At 39.8% G+C, this 27,497-nt stretch overlaps 2 protein-coding genes and 2 long non-coding RNA genes across 4 annotated transcripts; all 4 read right to left on the bottom strand.

Annotated features, from left to right (window-relative positions):
• Window positions 1-548: 548 nt before the first annotated feature.
• On the bottom strand, window positions 549-3,980 carry LOC112554822. The gene is made up of 2 exons (XM_025222875.1): window positions 3,714-3,980; window positions 549-2,711 (listed from the first exon to the last, which is right to left on the bottom strand). Exon 2 carries the CDS (start codon window positions 2,515-2,517, stop codon window positions 712-714), a length of 1,806 nt encoding a protein of 601 aa, XP_025078660.1. The 5' UTR covers window positions 2,518-2,711; window positions 3,714-3,980; the 3' UTR covers window positions 549-711.
• A 2,367-nt stretch (window positions 3,981-6,347) lies between these two features.
• On the bottom strand, window positions 6,348-7,950 carry LOC112555379. Its single transcript, XR_003097458.1, has 2 exons — window positions 7,416-7,950; window positions 6,348-6,973 (listed from the first exon to the last, which is right to left on the bottom strand). It is a non-coding gene; the product is annotated as an uncharacterized LOC112555379 (long non-coding RNA).
• Window positions 7,951-20,621: 12,671 nt separating this feature from the next.
• LOC112555378 lies at window positions 20,622-22,863 on the bottom strand. The gene is made up of 4 exons (XR_003097457.1): window positions 22,218-22,863; window positions 21,450-21,570; window positions 21,073-21,191; window positions 20,622-20,761 (listed from the first exon to the last, which is right to left on the bottom strand). It is a non-coding gene; the product is annotated as an uncharacterized LOC112555378 (long non-coding RNA).
• A 2,255-nt stretch (window positions 22,864-25,118) lies between these two features.
• Window positions 25,119-26,925, bottom strand: LOC112554821 (carbohydrate sulfotransferase 11-like). The gene is made up of 2 exons (XM_025222874.1): window positions 26,920-26,925; window positions 25,119-26,288 (listed from the first exon to the last, which is right to left on the bottom strand). The coding sequence occupies exons 1-2, from the start codon at window positions 26,923-26,925 to the stop codon at window positions 25,137-25,139; spliced, it is 1,158 nt and encodes a 385-aa protein (XP_025078659.1). The 3' UTR covers window positions 25,119-25,136.
• Between the last annotated feature and the right edge of the window lie 572 nt (window positions 26,926-27,497).

Below are 27,497 nucleotides of genomic sequence, written 5' to 3'. Positions count from 1 at the left end.
CTTTGTCTTCATCGCAGCCTCCCTGACCTGTGACCTTCATGCAGTATCCGCCCATATATCCGGGATCAGCCAAAGCTGTCATCACAATCGTTCTTGGATTTCTTTTTATAATTTATTAATTTATTTCGCTTGCTGGCACGCTGCGCCAGTAAACTGGACCCAATGGGACCAAAAATAATTCTCATGACATAGTCTCATTATGTCGAAATCATATATCGGTGTTTTAATGCTTTCTTTTAATGAATAAAATTAATATGTAGCGTACGCCTAAGCTACAATAATGAAAGAAATTTTTAAAAAGTGACAAAAAGAGGTGAAGGGTCAGGGTAAGAGAAAGAGGTCACTATCACAACGAAGACCAACTTCCCGATGGTCTCGCTATAAATTCTTCGAGCTGCTTCATCAAATAATCATTACACTGTAAATGTACAAAACAGACATTAATTGTTTGACATATAACTGTAAAGGACTTTTTAAAAATCACTTTCATTACCGTTCTTTATTCAGACTGCGAGCACCACCTGCAGGAGCAATTAAATGAGAGAATAACTTCCAGAACTGCCACAGCAAACAATTGTCATCATCTGTCCACACCACGACACGAAAACGAAAGCAAAAAAAATAAAAATAAAATAAAATAAATAAATAAATAAATAAATAAACCCTAATAGGTGGCGCATGAGAAGCGAGACTATGGGCTCGAGATTCTCGTTACTTGACGGTGCTCAGCGTCCTGACACTTCCCACGCGACGGAACATGGCGATGAGTTCCTCCCGGAACCTGGGTCCCGTTAGGCAGTAGAGGAAGAAGTGCACTGTGTTGTTGGTGTACTGCAGCACGTTGACCACGGCCCACCCTAAGGCCATGCGAGCATTCTCTTGCTGGGAGGAACCCGGCAGCCAGTAGGGATAACCGATGACGAAGACGACGATAGGAGCAGTGAGAAGCCAGAAGAGTGTGTTGACCGCTAGCAACATCAAAGTGACGCTGTGGGCGGCACCCAACCGCTTGCGGGTAGTGTCCCACGCGGGTGGCTGGCGTCGATATGGTGGATGGACTTGTAGCATTCGGGGTGCAGCTGTGCCTTGTCCTGAACCTTTAGCCGTTTCATTGATGACGTAATCTGGCTCCGGAGCTGAGACATCGAGCTTTGTTATGTCTTGTGGCGTGTTGCTTGCTGGGGACGATGCCGGTTGCTCCAGCAGTGGATCTTTTTTTATTTCTTGTCCTATCGACGAAGCCGCGCTCGCCTCTTGATCCTCCGCTTCTGAACCGTCAGTCAGGTGTGTCTGTCTACATGTCTCGTCTTTTTCCAGGCCAGAGGAACTGTCGGCACATGCTGGCCATGAGCACTCATCCTGACCTGGTCTCAGAGAAAGGTTTCTCGGAGTAGATGACGTCCCACCGGAAGTAGGTAAAGTCCATTCACAGCTCCCACCTCTTCCCGTTTCAGCTTGGGTTGTTAGCGACGACACGCGTGAATGATTTGGCATCAGCATCATCTGGTCGGTTGCTGGACGAGCAGCGCAGCTTTGGTTGACTGTTCGATCAGCTTGATTGGTTTCGGACGACGCACGATTTCCAGATGACTGAGCTGCTGAAACAGATGAGTTTTCACAACAGTCTTTCCCACTTGCGTTTTTATCTGCTTCTTTTTTCGTTTGAACGTCTGCTACTTCTATTTGTCTGTTTCTAAACCGCCGCACAAACGACTTACTCCTCGAGAAAAAGGATTTCTTAGAAGTCTCTGGCAAATGTTCAGAAACTGCAGCTGACTTCTTTGGCAGGCGGTGGACCCGCAGGTTCCTGGCGGATAAGACGATCTGCCGAATGATGAGACAGTTGCAAATCAACATGATGACAAAAGGAACGAAGCAGACGACCCCGAAGTCAAGCCAGGGCCAGACTTTCTCCAAGAAAAAAGCCTCGCCGAGGTCCTCGCTGGTGTAGCAGGTGAATTGGTCATCGCCCGCGATGGTGCGCGTGCCCTTATAAATTATGTCGACAGTCCAAAAGTAGTGCATGTTGATGAGGAAGTCGACGACAAGGATGACGAATACCACGATGCGGGCGTTCTTCAATGTACACCAACGCCGCGCGGCGAAAGGCGCCGATACGCAGATACATCGGTCAACCGTGACGGCGACAAGAATCCAGACAGAGAAGTCCAGTGCCAGGTAGACGATGAAGGTGTGGAACTTGCAGGCGAAGTCCGACTGCAGTCGGAGGTACTCCCCGAAGACGTTGTCCAGCCAGAGACGGAGGAGGCCGGTGTACAGCACGGCCAGGTCAGCGATGGCCAGCACGGTCAGATAGAACATGGTGGTCAGCTGCCGCAACCGTTTCCGACTCAGCACGAGGATGGACAGCATGTTACCCATCGTCCCCACCAACAACAGTGTCGGTGACCCGTACTTCCAGATGGTCACAGACAGGGCGAACTCGCTGTAGTGGTCAACGCTGCAGTTGCTGGAGTTGTGACAGTGTGGAAGAGGGTCCACCACGAGTTCAGACATGGTGTCAAAATTCTGACGGAAGAAATTCGAATTTAACTCTGGATCGAAACTTGCTGTGGTGAACTACAAGACAACTTCCCACACGCTTGTTGTAGGAGAGGAAAGTGTGAAATAAGAGGATACTGTGTCGATCGAAGCGTGACTTGTGAATATTTGTTATTGTTGTTTACCATGTTCTTGTCCACGAGTCCTTCCTGAAATGAAACAAGTCACTGCTAAAATTTCGCCGCTAATTCAGCAACAGAACTTTAGAGATATGTGTGTGTGTGAGAGAGAGAGAGATTGCGTATACCCATCTAATAATAATAATAATAATAATAATAATAATAATAATAATAATAATAATAATAATAATAATAATAATAATAATAATAATAATAATATGTACTTATACAGCGCCATATCCCAGTCCTCTGTGCTCATGGCACTTTACAGAAAAAATACACACAGACAGACACGTACGCACGCAACAAGCATAGAATGAATAGGAAAAGCTGTTCCCAACGTGCACAGTTCATCTGAAAACCGCATTGTAGGCTGCAACTGCTCCTGTCCACACCAAAGGTCCAGTGATAGAACAGATCTCATAGACAAAAACCTTTTCTCTGCTCAAACAAAGAACCATTCAGATGAGTGGTAAATCGTCACAAAAGAAGCAGAGACCAAGAGGAGACCCACGAACACGACAAAAATGAGAAACATCAGACCCCTGTGTCCATCCTGCATGAGTGATTGCTTTGCTAAAATTCATTGGACATTAAAAAATTTTTTTTCGACGCATGAAGCTAATAAAATTCTCATTCTCTAGTTTCCTGGGAATATGTTGACATTCGCTGGTCAGCGCTTAAAATATTTGGAAAAAATGTCGAAATGACAACCGGCGAACACAAGATTTGTTCTTAACTTTCTTACAATACTAGGAAGGCAGGATCTCGAAGACTTAAAATATCTAATTTAACCGAAGTAGCTCCCAGAACAAAAAATTATATAATTACACTATAAACAACATAAAATTATATAGTAACAAGCACAAACACTAAATAAATATTTGCTTCGTTAAACATGGGTCAGTAGCATGAAGACCTCAAATTTTGGATGCGGAATAAATCAGAAGCTGTAGAAAGTGTTATTTCTTGTCAGGCAAAACTTAAATAAATTATAAAAATTATTAATAAATTAAAAAATAAAAATAATACCCTCTAGGACTGATTATCGATGAAAGGTTCCTCCAAAAGCTGATTTCGTCTAAACAAGATGTCCGGCTGTCGAATCTTCTGGACTTCGACATTTTCGCAAGGACGGTCCCAAAGCGATTGGTCTCATCCAGCAGCACCTGTGGTGATGTAATTTGTGTTGTTGTTTGCAAATCACGTGGGCTGTTTTGTTCCTGACCAGTCATCTGGTGAACACGTGTTCGTCAGTGGGTCAGGGTCAAGGCCATTGCCATGTTCAGGTAAGGTCACGACCCATCAGGTGTTTGCGACATGTTTCGTTCTAATGGTTCGCACTTTCAATACTAAGCTAAATGAATCTTAAAATGCTGTCTCCTATTTTCTTTATAATTGTTTCAGATTTTTTTTATTATTATTATTTCTGTTTGTTTATTTCTAGATTTTATAGAAAATTCTATTGTCAGGTTTTAATGAAGCTTTTCTCTCCTTCACCAAGAATCGTGTATACAGAAAAACTGAAATAGTTCCCATGCTTGACGATTCCTTGTAACAGTCAAAAACAATTTTTTTAACCAAAAAGAAGTTAAAAATTTGTTGGAGGGACCACCAGATGACATCAATAATAAGAAATGGTCTCGACCATCATCCACAATGAACATTTTAGGAGAGCGACAACCGCGGACTGCTTTCTATCATGGACCACACTCACATTAAGTTTTTTTCGCTGTTTTAAGACCTTCATTTCCGTATCACAAACTGTGAGTATGCAGGTGTAGTCTGTTCCCACCTTCCCGAAGAGCGACGCTCCGTTGCTGAAGTGGGTATAAAACGGCGCAGGTAAAAATGAAGGTGTCGAGTCAGTAACACTACCCTCCCAGAAAAGTCGCATGTCCATTTAAACAACAACTGACAGTATGTAATCATTTACTGTAACGACAAACACTATTTTTTGTTTGTTTGTTTGTTTGTTTGTTTGTTTGTTTGTTTGTATGAGATTAGATGAATGTGTGCTTGTAAAAATTACAAAGAACACAGAATGTCTGTGAAGGACAGTGAGAGAGAATAAAAACATATTTACATACGAGAAGGCTGGAAGAAGAAAGGAATGAGTGGATGATGGAAAGAATTAGTTTGTTTCCTTTTTTTTCTTTTTTTATATTCTGTTGTTGTTGTTGTTGTTGTTGTTGTTGTTGTTGTTGTTGTTGTTGTTGTTGTTGCAGCTGCTGTAAGTTTGTTTTTATTAGCTGCCATTAACCAACCACAAAGTGTGTATGTGAATAATAGATACTATTTGTAGAGATAGGAATGTGTGTGAACATGTATGGATATATTTTTCATATCTCAAAATCCGTTAGAGGGTGACAAAATAAAGAATCTTGAATCTTGTTTTTTCCAGGCAAAGACTATCAAAGCTAGTTTTGCTAAAATTAAAGGACATCACGAGCGCTCGGCGAAAATTGCTGAAAATAGAGCATCTAGTCTCACAAAAATATATTCGGTGGTATTTTATGACAAAGATGCACGATAAATATGATATTAATTTTTTTCTGAATCACATCTGGATTTGTCGAGAAACCAGGAAGTGATGAAAGGGAATATTTATAAAAATAGAGTCGTCTGCATCAGTTAAATTCGAAGAGGAAATATGCCGATTGCTTGATTTGTGTGAGATGGGGAGTAAAAAAAAAACAACCCTCATACTTTTCTGTTTACTTTGCTGGTTTCTCTAGGCAGATGTATGTATTCTTAAAATGTCTGTTAACCTATGTGACTATGTTTTTAAAAAAAAATTCAAAGAGGAAAGATGCAATCCTCGGTAAAAGAATACAGACAATGTGTTGTTGCCGAATGTTCTTTTCAAAACTCTAATGCAGTTAGTTTGTACTTTTTTAGGAAATCCTAAAGATAATCGAACAAACACAGTGGATTAACTTTGTTTGGGGACCTGTATATACACATCTCACATACACATGTCTTGAGTGAGAGTTGTGAACAAGAGGTGTCAGTCTTTGCTGGTCACCGCCTACTGTTTACACTGTTCACAGTCAATGGCGATACTCCAGCCAAGGTTTATGTGAACTGGAGCTACTCTCACCAGCAATAACAACATTATTTTTACAATTCCGACTGCCCAGCTTGTGGTGTGCCGCAGACACAAATAGTCTGACATCTCCGAGTTTTTTTCGACCGAAATGTTTTGGGTCGATCGTGCTGGTCACGATTTTCCACGTGCACGCGGTTTACACCTGATCCCGAGAAATGACTAACTCACCTACATGCATGTTGCTATTTTAAGCATTGTTGAGATTACATCACACTCTGTGCTATTTAAAAGTTTTCTAAAGAAAGGGGGCTTAAATGTAGGAAAGGATGCAGTTTGGTGTAATTTTTTTTTTCTTACAGGTTTTATTGTGTTCTAAATATTTTTGCATGGACATTTTATGAAGAAATGTACAGTTTTCTTTACATGGTTGTATCTCAGATTTATGATATTTTAACACAATTTTATTCACTGTGTCAATACATTTATTTGAAATCTCATTTCATTCTCGACGCACATTCGTTCAATACACAAGAAGAGACAAGAGGTAGGGCATATCAGAAAACGGGTAAGAGAGAGAGTAAAAAAGAGATAAAACCAGAAAAAAACATTCCAGCTTCTACTATATTGTGTTTTTAATAATAACTGAGAATTTATACAATATCTCAGCCAAAGGCAAACTCAATAAACTGAACAAGATCGCAAAACAATCACAAAGATGTAGAAGGAAGAACAAAGCGAGGAGTCGCTGTAAAGGGTGATCACTGTAACTCCAGAGAATAACGGTCAGTGACATCAGGAGAAGACTGATAATACATTGAGGAATCTGGAAAATATTTAATTACATAAAGATAAAAATCAAATGTTGCTTGGTGCGTACATTTCTGTTAAATGCCAATGTATGTTTCGTTTTTTACGAGAAAAAGAAAATGTGTATTTTTTGTGTAAATGATGCATTGATTTTTCGGTTTTTCTAAGATTAATTAATTAAAAATGTTCTGAAAAAAGCGTCTGTCAACAGTGTACAGAATATGTCAATCATTGTACACATGCATGAGGACGATGGCCAGCACAAAGAAGACAGCAGGAAACACTGTGAGAAAAGTCACGTGGTACACATCCTCCCAGCTCATCTTGCCGTCTGACAACATGAGTGCGCAGTACTCTTCCTCCTCGCTTGGAGGGACTGCAGGCAGTTGGTGACTGTCTCCAGCTACATCCTGGTGACAAATATCTTCCATTTCTGCAAAAGTCATCGTATAGGTGCTGTTCACTCATTGTTACCTTCCTTAGAATGTTTACTTAGTCAATTCGCGTTGTTACCCTGACTTCTTATGCTAATCATATACAGTCACCGACACACATATACTCAAACTCACAGGCATGCAGACAAGCCACCAGACACAAAATTCACTGATAAAACACTTCTCTTCCTTAGAACCGAACATCTAAGCTCACTACCGTGACAAACAAGAGGGGAAGTTCGGGATATAAATCACGAAAACTTTTGACAGCAAATGAATACAAGCATGTAAGGACAGAAACGTAGAGAAAGTAAAGTACAGCCAGAAAATACTGCATACCTATACTAGCATTTATATGAAAACACAGCTGTAAATGTACTGAAACTGTTTTCACTACAATAGAGAGCTAATGGAAAGAGAAAGGTTGTTTTTCTTGCCTACCTGTCCACGACTTGACCTGACACATACCTTCACAGACTTCCACTGACGGGATAGATACGGGAATGGTACGTGTCACTCCTTGTAGTGAATAATGGAGGATTTCAAAATATTTTCTCCTCTCCTCTTTAGTTGTATGTTTTTCCTTTCCCACCAGTAGTAGCAAAAGCCAAAGATTTCTGGTTGTTTATCACAAGACACGACAGACAGCTCGACAATCCTCGACACAGACCCGACAAAAGGTCACGGCATCCCGTAGGGTGACAGTCGGCTTTTTGTGGGTGTGACTCATGTACTTGGATTACCCCGACCTGTTTACAGCTAGAGACTTCTTTTTTTTTCTCTCTCTCTTACCTCTGCACTGAAGATTTGGGCGTTCAGGCTGAATTTAAACAAAAAAATAAAAAAATAACAAAAAAAAAAATCCAACGAAATAATGTTCGTTACTTTGGACCAGGGATGCACAACCTACGGCCCGCGGGCCATATCCGGCCCGCGACGCGGTGCCATCCGGCCCGCGAAATTTCTGCCCACAGTGCAAGAAATCGGCATGTTAGTGGCGTTTCCCAATCTTTTTTTCGATGGACGAACATTTCGATTCAGTGCTCCGACTTGGTGTCTCTACGATGACGCCGGACATTCAGAAGTTGGTTTCGGGAAAACAACTTCAAATATCCCACTAATTACTACATAATTAATGGTAAGTACAACTTGTTTCTAATAAAAAAAATGGTATCTGCTCTATTTTTTTTTCCTTTGTGTATTTTTGCGGTGAAGTGGCCCGCAACACGGCTGTCCGAAATGGATATGGCCCGCAGGCCGAAAAAGGTTGGGCATCACTGGATTAAACCCATTGACAATTTGTTCAAGTACTTTCACTCTTACTTCTGGTTTACTTCTCATGAAGCTGTACACAGGACCTCAGCTACTTCCAGTCTAGTGTCTTAAATGATATTAAAACACCCTCGGAAGTCTGCTGCACTCAATCCGGTAGAAATATTCCTGCCAAAGTTGCTGAAGAGTTGGTAGACTGGATGTCTCACACACTCATCACGACATTCTTTATACAAGATATACTTCACTACTTAGTCTGGATGCGCTAAGCTATCTTCTCTTTGTCAAACTTTGAGAACTTCAAGATATTTATCAAAGCATTAATCTTCAAAGCAAATGGATGATGGACGGCTGCTGCCGATGATGATAATGACGTCGATGACTACATTCACTAATCTCAAAGTCCAAACGTTTGTAGGTTATGTCCGCACGATGCAAAGTTTGGCAGACTGGTGTGTACCAGGGCCTATTACACCCCACGGAGCATATTTCTTGGTGTCCGGCCTGCCACGAAGGGCGAGGTGATGGCTTCCCTCATCCCAGCATTCATCTCATGCCATAGTGTAGCGCCGTCGCCGAGCTGTACGGTGACTCGAGCGTGTCTGAATCCTATAAAAGCTGGGGAGGGTGCAGGCGGAGGGAAAAGTTACTTTAGTGAAGTGTGTGTGTGTGCCTGAGGAGAATGAGGGGACAAGGGGTTTACCCATAAGTTTTTCGTTCTTTTCCTTGTCTTTTAAAGAAAGGTTGGCGTAACATTCTTCCTGGGGATTTTTTTGGAGTGGAGTACTACAGGTTTGGTCATTTACCGTTATTTTTTCTCATTTATTAACCACTCACGTGTAAACAACTATAGTGTTGTAGTAGTGATGTAGGTCCTAGTGCACGTGTCCTAGTGTTTACAGTCTATATTACGGTACTGAATGAAATTTAGATAGTGACAATCGAATGGTAAGCATGTTATTATATACTGGAGAAATAATTGATGATTAAAATTACTAGGACCCCGGAGACATCGTCTACCCCGGGGCCCCGTGCTGGCTCTTGGTGTCCATGTGTGTGTCGGCGAGGAGAGAGAAAAAGCTTCTTAGTTTCACACATTACACGAGAAACGAACCGGTCGCGCTGACTTGTCCAGCGAAAGGAACACGAGTTGTGTAGGAGAGAAATGCAATACAAATGTTGGTGACATAACACATCGTACATCTCATCCATTTCACGGGTACATCTAGTATACCTCCATGATCATATCTGCTATCTTGTCCGTAATTGTCTTTCACAACTGTCATCGTGATAGTCATGATGCCTGTCATCTGAGCGTTCATGTGGATTATGTATGTAAGTTGCGAGGTAGATACTATTGTGTATGTTGTATTATGTATGTATGTTGTGTGGTATCTAATATTTGTTATCAACAGGGGGAGGTCGTCAGCATGACTATGTCAGCTATCTCTTATTAATTAGTCATGCTAGTGTGTCAGAGAAAAGCGCAGAATCACTGCTGTCGGCAGGACAGAGATCCGTGTGATCAGGTCTTGTCGATGATGAGTTGTATTGTACACGTGTTCAGAGTGTGAGGTGCAGTGTACGAGAGAGAGAGAGACCGTGTATGTGTGTGTTAGAGAGAGAGAGACCGTGTATGTGTGTGTATGTGTGTGTGTTAGAGAGAGAGAGAGACCGTGTATGGGTGTGTATGTGTTAGAGAGAGAGACCGTGTATGTGTGTGTTAGAGAGAGAGACCGTGTATGTGTGTGTTAGAGAGAAAGAACAAAAACTCGGGTGTCGTGAGTGCCCCTTGTCGGCATGTAACCTCCCGATTATTAGGCCTTCCGACACAAGATTGATGTCCCTTAACGGACATAACGGGGGCAGGAGAAGGGCCTGGCCAGGTCTCGAGATGAATAACGGGTGTCTCATCAAATCTCCTCCACAAATAATAACCCAACACCGCGCCTGACCACCTCCACAAGTTTCGCACCATCGCATTGCGGAATAAACAAAGTCCCTGTCGTCACACGCTAGTCAACTAAACTGTCACCACATCACTCACCAGTCCCACACTCCTAATCTTCCCCCGAATAAAAGTCCTGACGTGCGAGACAAAGTACAGCAAGAAACAAACTTTAATAAATATACAAGAGATGTGAAACACAAACACACAACAATCTGGCTCATGGGTTGTATCACTACTTCCAAATGCTTCTAACAGTTAAGATGTCAGCTATCAGCCAAATAAACAAATACTCAAAAACGCATGGATCGATAAAATAAATGGAGACAAACGCACAGGTAAACTCGTGCACGCACGCGCGCGAGTCCATCACATCTAGATAGGTAGTATATCATGTGATTAGATCACTCTTGTCTGCATTTCCTACTTGATACACGGGGGACAAACCCACATCATTTCTACGCACCGATTTTCTTCTTTTTTTTTTTTCCTTTCTGCCCAGCGGAGCGCAATAAACATTCTTGCATTTAGTTGAAAGACAAGACTTATCACTGACCACCCACCGACTCATAAAAATCAACCAACCTGACTTTGTATGTCGGAGTATACAGCCCACCCGTCAGGACCTGGAAGACAAAGGTTTGGAGCTGCTGCTTGTCTCACCTGCTCGAGGTTATACTCGTGCTGCACAGAGCTTCTGTATATAAAAGGTATTCCCCACGACTTAATACTTGCAACATGGATGAAACTGAAAGAAACAAACTGTAAATGTAGTTATGATTTTGATCACACACTTCACGCTGATGAAATGCTGCGGGGCTCTGTTTATAACTCGTGGTCTCGTGCTGAGAGATAAGGTACACCATATCTTGCGGGGATTCGAACAACAGGAATTTCCCGAACCAGAGCTTGAATGTATTGATATCAACTTAGACCCACCCTAGGAACTGGGAGACGAAGGGTACCATTGTGTCCACTGTGTTTAATGAAAATGAGCGCTGATGCTAAAATGTAAAATATTAAAAGTAGAAGAGTACAAGGGTACGGGTTTCCATAGCCAAGAGGACACAGCTAAAGTGGCAGTGAAAGTGGTTCATCGTGTCTAGGGCAAATGTCCCATTTTTTACTCTTCTAATAAACGAAGTCCCCAATTGTTGCAAAGCAGGAGTTGATCCATTCACCTGTCCGACCAGTGATTGAACCAGTAAGATTGTAATCCACACTGGAGTTCAATAACCATGCGGTACAGCTGCATGTAAAGAAAACTATTACCAGACGACAAAGCAGTCAGGTCACAAAAGTTGAAACCTTTAACTGTAATTTATAATTCTACCTCCATTCATTTGTAAATTAAGTATCTAGAAGGATATAGCCAGCTAAGGAATGCAAACGTTATAGACATTTGCAGTACATCTGCAAAAGAAATAAGGCAAACATTCAGGACTGGCAAAATGAAACCAGCTCGAGTTCGTCTGCGCTGTTTTAAGGCGACACCTGCAAATTGATTGGGAAAGGAGACAGGACATAAAGCAGACAGCTACTGTTTCCCCCTCCTTAGCGCATAAGCTCTCACCTGTTTCCACTCACACCGCTGGACTTTCATGAAAATCAACTTTTGCTTTTCTACAAAAAGTTCCAGTGGAATTTTGATATAACTATATATTCAAGAGGCTTTTGAACTCTCCATCTACTCAAGAGGTGGTCAAGGCTAGTGTATCCTTACTTATCAACCTACAACATATGCATGTATAAATCGCACACACATACATAACATACATAACATACATATGAGCCTTGCTATAGTAACAAGACCACGTGAATCGCTAATAATAATAATGGTTAATTTTTTAAGAGTGCTTATAGCTATGTCTAAAAAAAATGTCACACGCAGGATGAAGATGTGACATTTGTATTTACTTTTTATTTCCTTCTTTCATTCATTCTCTCTTCTTCTCTGCTATTGCTTAATGACAACTCCTTGGAGTTCAATAAGTAATTTTCATGAAATGTTTTTATTAATAACCGTTTATCAAATAAAAAAATCATTCACATTGCATTTGATATTTTATTTAATGAACACCAGCCCAACATATTCATTGCAAAATATCTCAAAAAAAAAAGCCTGCAAATTCATGCTCTCATAAACTAGAACTGAGAATGTCATGTTTTTATCATAAAAGTCAAACAAAGCAAAACAATGTATCTGCTGAAAACTGTTTCATTTTATGAACACTGCAAACATAAATTTTCTCAATTAATTCAGAATAAGAAATTCTTACTTGCAGATGTAAATTATTCACTCATTTGGAGTAATTTATCCTACAGTAGGAACAGGATCTTCATATGCATATCAAGGGTTACACAATGTAATAAAACTCACTAAAAAAAACAGATTGCAATTATCGTGCCATCAATTATGATAACCAAAAAGAATCAGGAAGCCAAAAAACATTTTATACAAAAACATTTTGCCTTTATTAGGTCTATGTCAATCGCACTACTCTGCAAACATTAAATTTTTGTTAAAAATCAGTAAAACAGTGTCCATGCAATAAATGTAAATCACTATATCTAAAGGGGAGAGGAGGGAAATTGGTGTTTTACACCGTGCCAGCAACTGAGGCTATATTACGGCAAGCAGCCAGCCCTGTAAACAGATGCCACGTGGAGAGAAAGAACAGCGTGCCCGAGACTAGAAATGAACTCTGGGCAGCCAACCTTCACTGCATTGGTGACAGGCGCTAACCGTTGAGCCACCGGACAGCTGCCTATATCAAAAACCCACTGTATTTGATACTTTAAATAAAAAGTAATACTTTCTGTTTCAACAAAGGTTATATGGAGAACTTTATTTTGCAGCAAAACAAATAATTTGAAAGAGAAATAAAGACAGAACAATCAAGAAGAAAATAAATACAAGGAAAATTCAACAATAGAAAACTAAGAGGAGTGCCTCAACATAAATTATTATTTTCCCCCTTTAACTGTCTGACTTCCTTTCCATCAATTACTATTTTCTTCTCCCACACACACACAACCCCAGCTCCCATTCTTTAATTTTAGCACATTAGCTGTGACTAAATAATACAAAAAAGTTGAATATACCTGTATGTGTCAATATGATATACTTTAAACAGCTACAAATTTTAATCATTGCTGATTTCTAACAGCCAGGTGATACCTGTATCTGATGGGAGTACAAGTCCCTTAAAGCAGCTTTACACACACTGCAGAGGTAAGGTTTAACATCTCTCATCTCTGTAGCTTATTATATGCATTTTCAAATACACTGCTCTCAAATAGTCTCTTCAACTGAACTGAGGAGGCTTAGGATCACAGTGAATCCCAATGTCATATTTTAAACCAAAGAAATGACCTGAAACAGCTTTACACAAACGGCACTGGTGAGGTGTAACACAGCAACAAATGAGCATGTGTTGTTTGAAATTGAATGACCTAATCCCAGCATTACAAATATAGCACTAGGAAGGTTAACACCTCTAGGGATCAGCCTTCCTGTTTTCAAAATAGATCATCTAAAATCAGCTTTTCAAATTTTACAAGGATGATGACTTGATAAGAACTTCAAAGCAGCTTTACATAGCATGCACGGGTAACAGCAAACACCATCATAGGTCATCATTTGTGTTTTTAAAGTAGATGCACACCTCAAAGCAGCTTTACACACAATGCACTTGACACATCACTGTAGATTAGCATGTGCATTTTCTAAGAAGGTGAGGACTTGAAAGCAACTTTAGACACATCACAAACTGGTGAGGTTTAGAATCATTGTGACTCACCTTATGTCTTTTGAAAGTAGAAAAAGGTCTAAAAAAAGCTTGACATACATTGCACTGGTAAGATTCAACATAATTATGAATTAGATTGTGTCTTTTCAAACCAATTAAAGAAGTTAAAAGCAGATTAACACACACTTCAACGGTAAGATTTGTTATTTCTGTGGACCTGCATATGCTGTTTCAAATGAAATAAACTTTTGAAGGCAATGTTACACACACTGCACTTGTGAGGCTTATCAATGTGAACCTGCATGTACTGTTTCAAAGCATCGGATTTTTTTAAGGCAGCTTTACATATGCTGCAATGGTAAGGTTTCTTGTTTCTGTGGATTTGCCTATGTTGTTTCAAATAGGATAATGATTCAAATACAGCTTTACAAACTCTGCACTGGTGAGCTTCTCATCCCTGAGAACCTGCATATGTCGTTTCAAAGTGTATGATCTTTTAAATGCACTCTTGAGGCTTCTGTTCAGTGAACCACCATATGATTTTTCAAATTGTGTAATCTTTTAAATGCAGCTTTACACACACTGCACTTATGAGGCTTCTGATCACTGTGAACAAGCATATGACTTTTCAATTCTGATAATCTTTTAAATGCAGCTTTACACACACTGCACTTATGAGGCTTCTGATCACTGTGAACCGGCATATGATTTTTCAAATTGTATAATCTTTTAAATGCAGCTTTACACACACTGCACTTATGAGACTTCTGATCACTGTGAACCCGCATATGATTTTTCAAATCTGATAATCTTTTAAATGCAGCTTTACACACACTGCACTTTTGAGGCTTCTGATCACTGTGAACAAGCATATGACTTTTCAATTCTGATAATCTTTTAAATGCAGCTTTACACACACTGCACTTTTGAGGCTTCTGATCACTGTGAACAAGTATATGTTTTTTAACTTCTGATAATGTTTTAAATGCAGTTTTACACACACTGCACTTTTGAGGCTTCTGATCACTGTGAACCAGCATATGACTTTTAACTTCTGATAATCTTTTAAATGCAGCTTTACACACACTGCACTTATGAGGCTTCTGATCACTGTGAACCGGCATATGATTTTTCAAATTATGTAATCTTTTAAATGCAGCTTTACACACACTGCACTTATGAGACTTCTGATCACTGTGAACCAGCATATGATTTTTCAAATCTGATAATCTTTTAAATGCAGCTTTACACACACTGCACTTTTGAGGCTTCTGATCACTGTGAACAAGCATATGACTTTTCAATTCTGATAATCTTTTAAATGCAGCTTTACACACACTGCACTTTTGAGGCTTCTGATCACTGTGAACAAGCATATGTTTTTTAACTTCTGATAATGTTTTAAATGCAGTTTTACACACATTGCACTGGTGAGATTTCTTGTTACTGTGAACCAGCATATGACTTTTCAAATTGGATGATGTTTTGAAGGCAGCTTTACATAAACTGCACTGATGAGGTCTCTCTGATCTTTTGAAAGCAGCTTTACATACTCTGCACTTTTGAGTTTTACCAGTGTGGTGTGACATGTGTTTTTTGTGCAAGCATGAGAAATGGAATGAAGACATACACACTTTGCACTTATCAGATTCAAAATCCCTAGGGTGGTGTTTTTCTGACTCAGTACTGATGCTAGCTTCTGTCAAATTTACATTTCTCTTTTGCTGAGGACTTTCAGTCACAATATCCGTCACCTGTGTACTTTTACATCCAGCAACATCCACATCTTGAAGTTCAGGTGATGATATGCATGCTGATATATCTTTATTTTTTCTGCAATTCCACTCCACCTGCTGTGATACACTCTGTGCCTTCAAGTGCTCCATTATTGTGGACTGAGTGTGTGATTTTGTCTGCTCTGACTCTACTGCAGAACCAACGCCTTGACCAGAGTGATCTTCATGCTTGACCTCAGAAGTCTCTGGTCCTTTTGCATACTGCGTCTTTACTTCATAAGTATCGTCTTGGCAGTTCCAATAAAATTCATTATCACTATCAAGTTGAGAAATTGCATCCTGACCAGGCCATGATCTCTCAGTCTTTACTATATGATTATGCTCAGTCATATGTGGCCATTCTATCTTCACAATGTGAGTGTGCTGCTGTTCAATTTTAATGAAAGAAGTGGAATCTTGAGAATTCATCTCCACTTTCGGAACATTCTCACACCTCCAGTTTGTCTGTGCAACTGGATCAATTTTTATATTATGGAGTTCTTGGCCAAAGATACTGTCATGCTGCATGAAATCATTCTGTAAACATTTTGTCTCATTATAATCAGAGCAAAATGAATTTTCTGCTTTAGGTATTACATTATCACTTAGGTTTTCTTGTGCCTCAGCCATATATTTCATTTCAGTCTTTATGAGTGTACATGGGACCTGCATCTCGCTCTTCATGGCAAACATATCTTTGTGTTCTCCAAGAATTACTGATTATATTTATTGTCTTTTGGAGAAAAGTACTTTTACTCTTACTGTTGACTAACTTTCCATGAAGCTCAAGACCTCAGCTTCATCAACTCTATTGTTTCCAGTGACAATAAAAGACCTACTGAAGTCTGTTGTAATCTTATCAGACCTGAAACATGACAATTGTAATGATTCAGTTGTCATGGAAATTAAAAGCAAACATTTAAAAGCAAGGGGGATTTCACTTAGCCGCTCTCTCTGTTAGAATGAAAGAAGAAAACTTTTACTGCTGCGGCTTTTTTGAAACACGTATATGGTAACTCAGTATGAAATTCAGTAGAATTACTGAATTTTACGCTATTTTTATCTAAGATTATGTGGTACTGGCTATATTGAATAAAGCCGTCGCCATCTATAGTGGGTCGGACAAACTGCTGAAAATCAAGGCATTTAACCTCTCAGAACAGAAACAAGAAAGTAAAATAAATAAATCATATCTGTCCGTGCTCAGATGAGGAATGAGGCATACCGTCTAGGTGGAACTTGTGGACGTAGAAGTGTAGTCACACCATGCAACCATGTGCCTTGAAGTTTGAAATAAGTTTAAAAATCACTAAGAACAGCAACTCCGTATTTTCTTTTTCACGAGAGTTACCGCCCATGCGATGAAATTTGCATAGAGCTTCGCGACGATGCGTATCACGTGGTACACAATTTAAAATGGCCGTGACTCGGGTGGAGGATTAAGAGCTCTCGGCATTCGCGCTAATAACTCGACAGTATGGACAAGAAAATAACTTCGTCTGTCCCACAACAATCAGTGTCGTATACGAATTAAAAATAAATGCGATCGACAGTGGTGACCTATACGAACTGCCAAAGCTCCTTTTTTCCATCGACCACGACAATTTGCCGTGCACCAGAAATGAAGATATTGTGGAGGACCTGCAAATGTGTCATGCTCGTTGTTTTTATGCAACGGGTGCCTTTCAGAATATGTGTGTGCGTGGTCTGTGTGTGTGTGCAGTCGTCTCCCAAAGAACGGTTGGCCGCATTACTAACCGAGTCACGAGAAACTGAAAATAATACAAACCCTACACAGACTACATTATTAATTGGATTTAGTATAACTATTCTTAAATCTTATTCTGATATCTTAATATTTTGGTAATGATGATGAAATATATTCATTGTTGTACTCTAGGAATTTCATTTTTCTGTCTGCCTGTAAGTTCCAAGCTTTCTTGTGTTCACTGTATGTTTCTGTGTCAGTCTTTATTATGTGGCAAAACTTAATTGTTCCCGCATGGCCATTCTGTTTTTACTGGATGAAGACAATGTTGCTCAGTTTTAATTGAAGAAGCAGACTCTTGAGAGTTGTACTCAACAACATTCATAACAACATTCTCAAGTTTACAGTTTTAATGCTGAGTTTGTGCAGCCTGATCATTTTTTAAGTGTTCAAGCTCAGTTTTAATTAAACAAGAAGCATCTTGAAAGTTTAACTCCAATTTCACAACATTCTCATGATTCCAGCTGCATGCAGCATGATCAATTACACCTACAAGACGAAGTCATGCATAACATTACATGTTTAATGAGATCAGGTGAGTTGCATCGGGCAAGCAGACATTTTCAAGGGACGCAAGTAGAACAGCTCTAGAGGCTTTGTTTCCAAGTGATTACGTCCCTTTTTTCTAGTTTGAGTTTAATGTGTTTCTATTATGTGACCCTTATGTGCAGAGGTAATAAAATATTAAATGATTCTAATTTAAATACATGCTGTAAATAAGCAGCAAATATATTTATAAGTTCTTTTATCTGTAATTATTTTGAGAATTTTGTTAAATGGAGGATTTGTTATGCAAATATTAATAAATTTTTCATTTTGAGGCAGTTCACAGGCAGTTAAGTTACATTGTAAAGTTGTTCATGCAAGATTCACTATATGACCACCATTAGTAATTTTAGTAAAGTTCCATGGATGTGTGGATGTGAAGAATATTAAAATTAGTGTCTCATAAAAACGGAAAATACACAAACTACTTCCGTTCTAGTCGTATTGGAAATGTTAAATATGTTGGAATAATTATTGCTTATTTATAGAGCGACTTGCCCTATGAGTTCAAGGAACTTCCATGAGGTCCTATAATCACAGCAAGCAATGAGTGCATCTCACAAATTCGTTTGTGACCAAACACTTTCACGCGAAAGCTAAAATCCAGGTGAATTTATCAGATAAGAAGTTGTTGCATGGTTGTGAAGTGCAGAGCTTAATTGGGTCTTAGTGATCGTTCTACAAAATTACAACTGCAGTAATATAAGTACGTTTTATAGGCTAGCAACGAACATCCAGTTTAATAATACTTAGCGAGTTCAAGTAGGTTTTCACTTAACCTTCTTGTAAAAATTAGTATGGTATAAATTTGTCAAAAGTCAGTAGGATCGGATAAAGAAAATCATCATTTACTGCATCGCTCATAATTGAGTTTTTCTTCGCAAACTCGTTTCTCCAATCTCAAAATTAAAAAACTAAATAAAAAAATAAAATAAAATAACAATCCCACACATGTTTATGAAAAAGTCAACTGAAAGGCCTTCTGAATTCTTTTATAAAGTTGGGTCGGGGTGCTCCGAGATAAGCAGACCTAGTTACAGATTTGTGAGTGGGTGGGGAGAAGCAGGGGAGGTAAGGGATGGTTAGCGGGAAGGGAGGTAAGTATCAAAAGCACGCGCACTGCAGTGGCGTGTTGCATAGCACGTAGCGAATCGAGCGAAGCTAGCCTAGCGAATCTAGCGGTTAGCGAAAGCTAGCGGTCCCTATGCAACGCAGTGTAGCCGGAAGCCAGAGTTTCAAGATGGCCGACATAAGGCGAGCTTTGAGCGAAGTCTTTGTTTTGCAAGCTACACCCCGAAGTGCTGTAGCCAAGCCGTCGCAAATAAATATCGAGCTTGCGGCCCACTTGTCCACTGAAAGTAAATCAGGACAATAATGAAAATTCCAATGCGCACATGATCAGTTTCGTCGAAGTCGTTGTTCCAGGATACTCCACATACCAGTTCAAATCTCACTTCGAATGTTCCCGGACACCTTTGATGTAAGTAAACGTAATAAAATAAAGTAAAATGTAATAAACTTAATAAAATAAAAATAAAAATGCCAAAATCAAATTTTAAGGAATGTGAACGTCCAAGATATATATATATGCATAAATGTATCCACTAAACATATCTATAATAATGCTCACACACACAAACTTTCATAAAGATCTTTTGTGAAAATTTTCAGGCTCTCCAGGGTTGGATTGAGCCTCATCTGCCACAGCAACGTGGTTCAACAATAGAACAAAGCTGCTTGCCACCTTGTGGTTGCTGGCACCAAAATCACCCTCCAGAATATATTCACCTATATTTGCCATACCACATCTGTAGCAAAGCATCCATCATCAGTGTTTGCTTTTCTCTTCCACCAACATTTATTATTTCATTATATAATTTGAATATTTTGCTTAAATATCTCTTGCATTTGTATCAACACGCGTAATTTTTTTCCCCATGCAAATTGAGGTGTACATGTCTTTGTGTCACCATCATTAATAAGTTGTCCACCATGTGCAGATATTATATGATATGACCATTTATATTTATGGTTGGTGTGATTTTGCCGTTGTGCTTATATGTTGTCTAGATACTGAAGTTGACACAGCAGCAGCAAAGTATTGTCATACACCATATGGCTGTGTATTTTTTTCATCACTGTGTTCAGTTCTCTCCCAGCAACCTTTATTATTTCCATTGCATAATTTGAATTTTTTATACACATCTCTTGCATTTGCATCACCACTATGATTTGTTTTTATTCGTGTAAATTGAGGAGTGTGCATGTCTTTAATTCCTGTCACCATCCTTAATAATTTGCTTTGTCACCAGATGCATGTCATGTTTTGTGCTTTTCAAATTAACTATAGTGTCACTTTTTGTGTTAAGCTTTGATGCAACACTTTTCCAGTTATAATTTCTCATTTAATTATCATGTAATGTGTTTATCATGTAATAAATTTTCATTTGATTTTACTAATCCATGGTAGAAACAAGTGTGCTTTAGTGTGTACATGATTATCAGGTAAATCAGGAATTTTTGGTTTTTCACGGTCACATTAAAAAAAAAAGACATTTGTAAGTGCCTGTAAGCTTTTTTATTTAGTACTAAAATCAAGACAGTGACTATATCCTTTATTCAGCAGAGTCGTACTAATAACCGATACTGAGACATTCCTTGCTGTTCTTGCTCCTATGTAGGGGTGGCACATTGCTGGTTATTGGAGATCTCGGACAGAGTGTTTACTGAAAAATAAATGTGAATGAATTATGACCAATATATGGGCATGAAAACCCAAATATGTCTGGCCTGTATGCCCGTGGTTACTGCTCTTGCTGGAACAGTGCATGAATACAAAAAGTTCCTAACTGAGCTTTTTACATATCTAGACTCATCTCTTTGTGGCAGAACAGACTTTTGTCACTACCCTCACCAAATACCTGTAGGAAAAGAAACATTAAACAATTAATACTTGAACTGTCAAATGTTTTACTAAATATGACTATACTAAAAGTATGCTTTACTTGCTTATTTATGTTATAAATGGTTCACTCACCTTTTACACCCCCCAGTGATGATGATGTCACTGATGGGATTTCAGACATTCTGGAATAGAAATTCCATCGTGATCTTCCCGGGCCCGTTTTCTTGTTGAAATCTACTATAGCTTTGTACCTGTTGGGACACAAGTACCAAATATGATTGCATATATGATTATGTATCCAGACTAATTTCCCACGGCTACAAAAAATCTCTACTCAAGCTTGGTTGATACTGGTGAGGTCTTGTTTACAGGTTAAATGAATGAATTGTGGTAACAAATAAATATAACAACTTGCAGAACCTTAAAAACCTGTGATGTTTTGTTTCTCAGATCTATGGAAAAATGTTGCACCCAAAGACAGAAAGCCGAATGGTTTTGTAGGAACTCACCATATTTTCATATTGCTCCATTTTTTTCAAGTTGGAATTGCAAATTGTTCTTTATGCTTGGCATAAGTGTCCATGAGGAGAAGTACTGCCCCCTTGGTCCATTGATTTCCCACATTCGTTTCTGTTAAAATATGAAATCAATTAATCAGAAATAAAAACAGGAAAATAAAAACCAGCATAACATAGTGATATGTTCAATAAATGCAACAGTATCAGATTCAAACTTTGATTCTAAACATCAAAGAATAGGGTAATTGTACTATTTTCTTCTGTTGGAAGGATAGTTCAATAATGTACGCAATATTTTCATAGTTGGGTTATTTGTGAAAATCATTAAAGCCTTCCATTATAACAGCTCTTCGTGGCATTTATAACACTGAAAAATTACCTTTATCACCACCTTCAGCATTTTCATAACTTGAGATAATAAATTTTGGAACTAGAAAGCAGTAAACTAAAACTTTAAACACACACACAAGAGGCCGGTACACACGGAGACTGCAGATTGGAGGATACTGTCGGGGCTACAAGTTGTTATAAAATTACTCTCGCTAAACATGTGAATATTTTGTCAACCTTGATAATAGGGTATTTTAAATAGCAATCGTTAAAAGACACCACTTTGTACACGGCCTTAATCGTAAAGCTCGTACTCGGCAAACTCAAATCCGACTACACATTGTCTGAAATAGCTCCCGCTAAACAAATAAATATGTTTCCACATAAATAAAAGAGTATTTTTAACACTTATCATTAAAAGATACTTACCACTTTGTATCCGGTCCAATATTCCTTTTTCACGGGAGCATCAAAGAAACTCTCATCTGCAAACTTGAAACCGACAACAATGTCCGCCATTTTGAATAGCAAGCGTAGGACATCCAGCGGCCGCTAGCTTTGCTACGCTAGGGGTCTAGGTTCGCTAGCTTGTAGGGGCGCGCTCTTTACACTTCCGGCTAGATTGGCTAGCTTCGCTCGATTCGCTACGCCTATGCAACACGTCTCAGGTAATGATACTTTAAAAGGCGCTCATAAGGACGGGTTGACCGGTTCGTCGGATAGGTCAAAGTTAAGGGGTGGCAAGCACTTCTTCTCAAAAAAGTCATGTCACCGAGCGAGAGTTGGAGGAACAACTGGGAAGGGAACACACCACGTGACTCACCAAAGGCACACGCACGAGTCTCACTTTCATCCGCCTTCTCACCTTGTACAACCTATTGAAACATTTGCATACATTTGCATGTTACCATGGATCATGCTCCCGCTCTAACGTTTGTCTACTGTCATCAGACACCAACGTTTTCTTCTGAGAGGTAATAACAGTCTCCTCCCATCTTGTAAACAAGAGAATATTGCTCATGAGTTCTCAGTGCCTGTATCGACTGTAGACACACAGTAGATGACACGTGACCACATGTGTCATGGTGCAAGGGCAAGTCCACCTTCACCTCGTATTTCCCCTCCTCGTTCACATCTAAATGTCAGAAGCATGCAGTATGGCCTGGGCTAACATGCTCTCAATGCGTGTTTGTTTACTTGGTGATGTGAAGTTTGCGGCTGTCAAAGGTCTACCGAGGTGCATCTGTTTTCAAATGGCTGCTGGGAGCTGTAGATGCTATTTACCCAAATCTGCTCAAACAACCTTTTAGTCGATTCACGATACAGTCATCATGTCCTGGCTTTGTCGAGGGCATTCCACCGTTCACATGAGCTCAAATGATTGTTCAATGTCCACTCGTTACATGAGCGATTCCTGACCTCGTACCATGATGTCTACTAAGAACAACTAATACTTATTTTCTTTTCATCCGGTCTGGCCATTCTATGTCTGCTGCTGCCCTTTGTGTTCTACCAATTTACGATTACATTAAACTGTTGATGTGACAAGCTGTTCTTAAGGGGACGACTGACATTATCAGCTTACACTTTAGCCTCATCAGCACCGTTTACGACATCTACAGATCTCAAGAAGGTGTTGGATGTAATTTTTGAGGTGGTGGTGTTGGTTTCAATCTCAAGAAATTGAAATTTTTTTCTTTAATTAGCTGTAGTCTAGCTACCTTTCTCAAATCAACGTATAGGCACCTGGAGACTTTTTAAAATACGTATAATAAAATTTTATTATTTTTTAAAAACGAAATGTGGGAAACAGTATCCAGACATTAAAAGATTGAGTCTGTTAGAACTTTAAGAACAAAACAACCTTTTTTTCGCCTCTTTCAAATAATGTAGCCCTCATCAATCAGGACTGACAACGGCATAAATTATTTCTACGCTGTACAATGAAGAATGATTCATACCTTATTCGGATGACTGACTAACTGGGTTGCAATGCACTATACGAAGATAAGTTACATTCAAGAATCACCATACACTGCTACATCGTCCTGTTACAAGGCTTGCCAGACCCTTACTACAACTATAGGGGTCTCAAAATTCCTTGTTAACATCGGAAGGCCACCTGGTTCATTGCCCGTAAAGCCCATGCTTTATTTCTGAGTCGGGAAAGACTTGATTATCCAACGAATTTTTTGTTTCCTTGCCATACTTCGAGAAGCTTCCTGCAGAAAATAGCTGATGTCAGGAAACTAAACGGGAAGGATTGTAAAGGGACATAATACTGAGGCTAAAAATATTCTATTGCAAAGCATAAAGAAATATTGTCATTTTACTGACCTGTTTCTGTCATTGCGTGCAGCAGTGAAGTTCATAGGGCTTTTTTATAGTACAAAGCCGTAAAGTTAATAAACACGTGATCATTTCGTGGTTTCCGGTGAAAAACACAAAGGATGATTGTGGCCTCTTCGCAGCTAAAAAAAAAGTTATGTTATTATTAGTTTGATTCTTGTTAAATAATAAGCTTTAAAACACAGACATACAGAGTTTGTCAAAAGAGTAAATGTGACAGTGGATCACAAGTCACACAGAGTCACGAGATCCACCGTGACAATCTGAGATTTCTATCGAAAAATCACAATCAGAGTTTTCAAAGTGACAATCTGATATTCTGGCAAGAGTGGCCAACTTTCGAAAGCGACAATCTAAACTATTTGTTGAAAGGTTTGACTCCCAGCTTGGAGAGTCGATGGCTGAGTGGTTCGAGGACTGACGTCCCAGGCCGGAAGTGCTTACTGTAATTGGTTCAATACTCGTGTGGTTCACGATGGTGAAGGGGCGACTTGAGACCTTGGGCGGCTGGGGGAAGAAAGGCAGAGAGGGGGACGAATGAGGGGAGGGAGTAATTGATGTTTTACGCCGAGCCAACGGACAACTGTGGAACGAGTGGATGGAGAGTCGATTCCTCAGACATAAGACTGAAAGTTGTTAATGGAATTGATGATGATGATTGATGATGAGGATGATGATCTATATGATGATCCCTTGTAAAGGCAATACGTGACCTGTTGACTATCAAAATGTAAAAGGATAGTTCCACAATTACCTCCCTACCCAAACAAGCACAAACATGATTGACCACACACCTATCTAATATGTACCGAGGACAAGGGTCTTACCCTTTAACCCCTGTTCCCGCTAGAAAAATATCACAGATTTAATCGCAAAACAGTTCATTTCCCGCAAGTGAAGTCTTCAGCTTTGGCGAGAAGGAAAGCTTTCCATTCGTATAGACATTCACTTGCATACTCAAGTACAACTTTTAATAATAACTACTGAAGTCTATTTTTATTACAAGGTCCATTTTTTGAAAACATCAAAAATGTCAGACTGTTTGTTACTTCTATTAAACAATAAACTCGGTTTCATTTCGTAGCCGAACGCTAAAAAATCATTTGTGTACACTTTCGCTAGTTTTTCCATGTCCACCATAGACACACTACTGTAGGCGTCGACCAACGCCTTCTCCTTCTGCTTTGGAAGGTCCTCCGGATACAACGTCAACGACTCTGTCCTGGCCTGTACAATGGCTTCATGGAACTTACTGGAAGTAACCCCCTCCGCGTTTTCCCCCACAAACGGATAATCCATCCGGAAGCTTATGATTCCACGAATCTGCATTTTCCGCCAGAGTCTCCTCCCCATTTCTTGAGCTGTCACACACTTGAGTACGTCGTCCTGCCACTGGAAAGCACTGTCGGTGGAATCCAGCAACGCGTCGTGTGCAGCGGAATCTTTGAAGTCGACGGCTCGGAGACTGGTTGTTGAGACATTCAGAAGCTCAGACAGTGCCAGCACGTCTTCTCGCAGAGTTTCCAGATGACCGATGACCTCATACCCCACGTGACAGGGGTCGCACTCGTCTGTAACGCGACGAAGGTGGACGTCGGTTCTATACAACGTGGCCGCCACGTAGCGGACAAACTGAGCGAACGTGACGTTCTGCCCGCACCCGATGTCTGCTACAGGAACATGAGCCTGCTTCTGAGCCTGCCCGCCCCAGTTTTTCCAGTAGAAGGGGTTAGGGGCCAGAACTTTGTCCACGAATGCCGAGAAGACACGAGAGTAAGGCTCCCTGACGAAAAGCACTTTCAACGAACTTTTGACGAAGTCGACACGGTCGGCTTCTCGTCGAATCTTCGCCAAACTTTGACACTTTTCCCGAGGTGCTTCTGACACCGGGATGTCAAAGGGGTTGAGGTAGGAGTCAGGGGTGTCCGCGGCGATGACATATCGGGTCATGAAGGTGGAGGCGATCTTGCCGACAGGACAGTACAGGAGGTTGAGCTTGGTGGAGATGATGGGGCTGCTTCTGAATAAACGACTCGTCAGCACCGGAACTGCTCTTCTGGTGTCCCTGATGCCCTGACAAAACTGGCGAAGAGTCTGGACTCGTGTCTGCAGCCTGATGCTGTCGTTGTCTCCTTGTTTGTTAACGAAGACCTCGGAAAATTAAAATAAATAACGAGAATAAATCAGCAGGATGAGAATATCGCAGTTTTGGTGTTTATTTTTATTTGTTCTTGTGTTTTATTTGTTTGATGAATGTCCTGTATGCTTGATTATCCCGTCCTCATTTGTCAAACATGGATGTAACATTTTGTTATAATTTAGATAAAAGCATATTGTAATGAAAATTTGCTTGTCATAGACCTGAAAAATTACTTCCTAATTTAGCGCATGCGCACAAACATTACAGGAAATGTGTAAATAAATTCAAGGCTCTGATTCTTTTCTTATTCTTTGTAATAACACAGAGAAGGAACGACATTTATACTTACTGAAGAAAAAGGAGGCTTTTAACAAAGTCTTCGTCTTGCAGGTCAAAAGGGTTAATCCACATGGCCCCTGTCCATGGTAGACTAGCTGTGTTGTAATAATAATAATAATAATAATAATAATAATAATAATAATAATAATAATAATAATAATCGCCGCCGTCATCATCATCATCAAAGGTGTTTTCTATTTTGATTTCCACTTATTGTGGTTTGTCAAGAAGGTTTCTATTGCATTTTGTTGGTAAATATTATCGATTGTGATCGAATCCCAAACTGTCCTGTGATTAACTAACCAACATGGGTAACAACCTACAGACTACATACTGATGCATGCCAAAGACTTACCGATGTACACAACACCAACAGCGATGACAGAGAGCGATGTCAGCCACAACACACGGCAGTACAACTTGTTGATGTGGCAGCGCCGCCTACCTGTCGCCTTCATCCTGCAGCTGAGGGACAAGTTGACGGTCTACCTGGCACACCTGAGCCAGGCTGCAGCCACTGCACCGGATCGCTGCCCAACAAATCATGATTGTATCAAGCAAATTGGATATCGATGTTGATGTATTAACAAAGGAGTGGGGTTGGGTGGCGGGGGAGGAAGGTACGGGTGGGTTTTTAATGACTTGTCGTTTAGCTCTAATGAGAGATGGAGTGTTGAGTGGACAAATAAAGGAGGAAACATTGTTTGGATTTTAAATACTATGTAGAAATTCCAAAGTTGGTTTGTGTGGTTTTACGGCCTGCCAGCAACTATTATATATCACGGCGATAAAATGTAATGTCAAATAATATGGTTAAACAGAAAATCCCTGGTATCATTACATCCTTAACAATAACTGCCGACATGAAGTACAATATTAAT

The sequence above is a fragment of the Pomacea canaliculata genome, linkage group LG14 (assembly GCF_003073045.1).
Source record: "Pomacea canaliculata isolate SZHN2017 linkage group LG14, ASM307304v1, whole genome shotgun sequence".
NCBI classification, from domain to species: Eukaryota; Metazoa; Mollusca; class Gastropoda; order Architaenioglossa; family Ampullariidae; genus Pomacea; species Pomacea canaliculata.
Note: the sequence above shows the minus strand (reverse complement) of the source record. Positions and strands in the feature narration are given on the sequence as shown.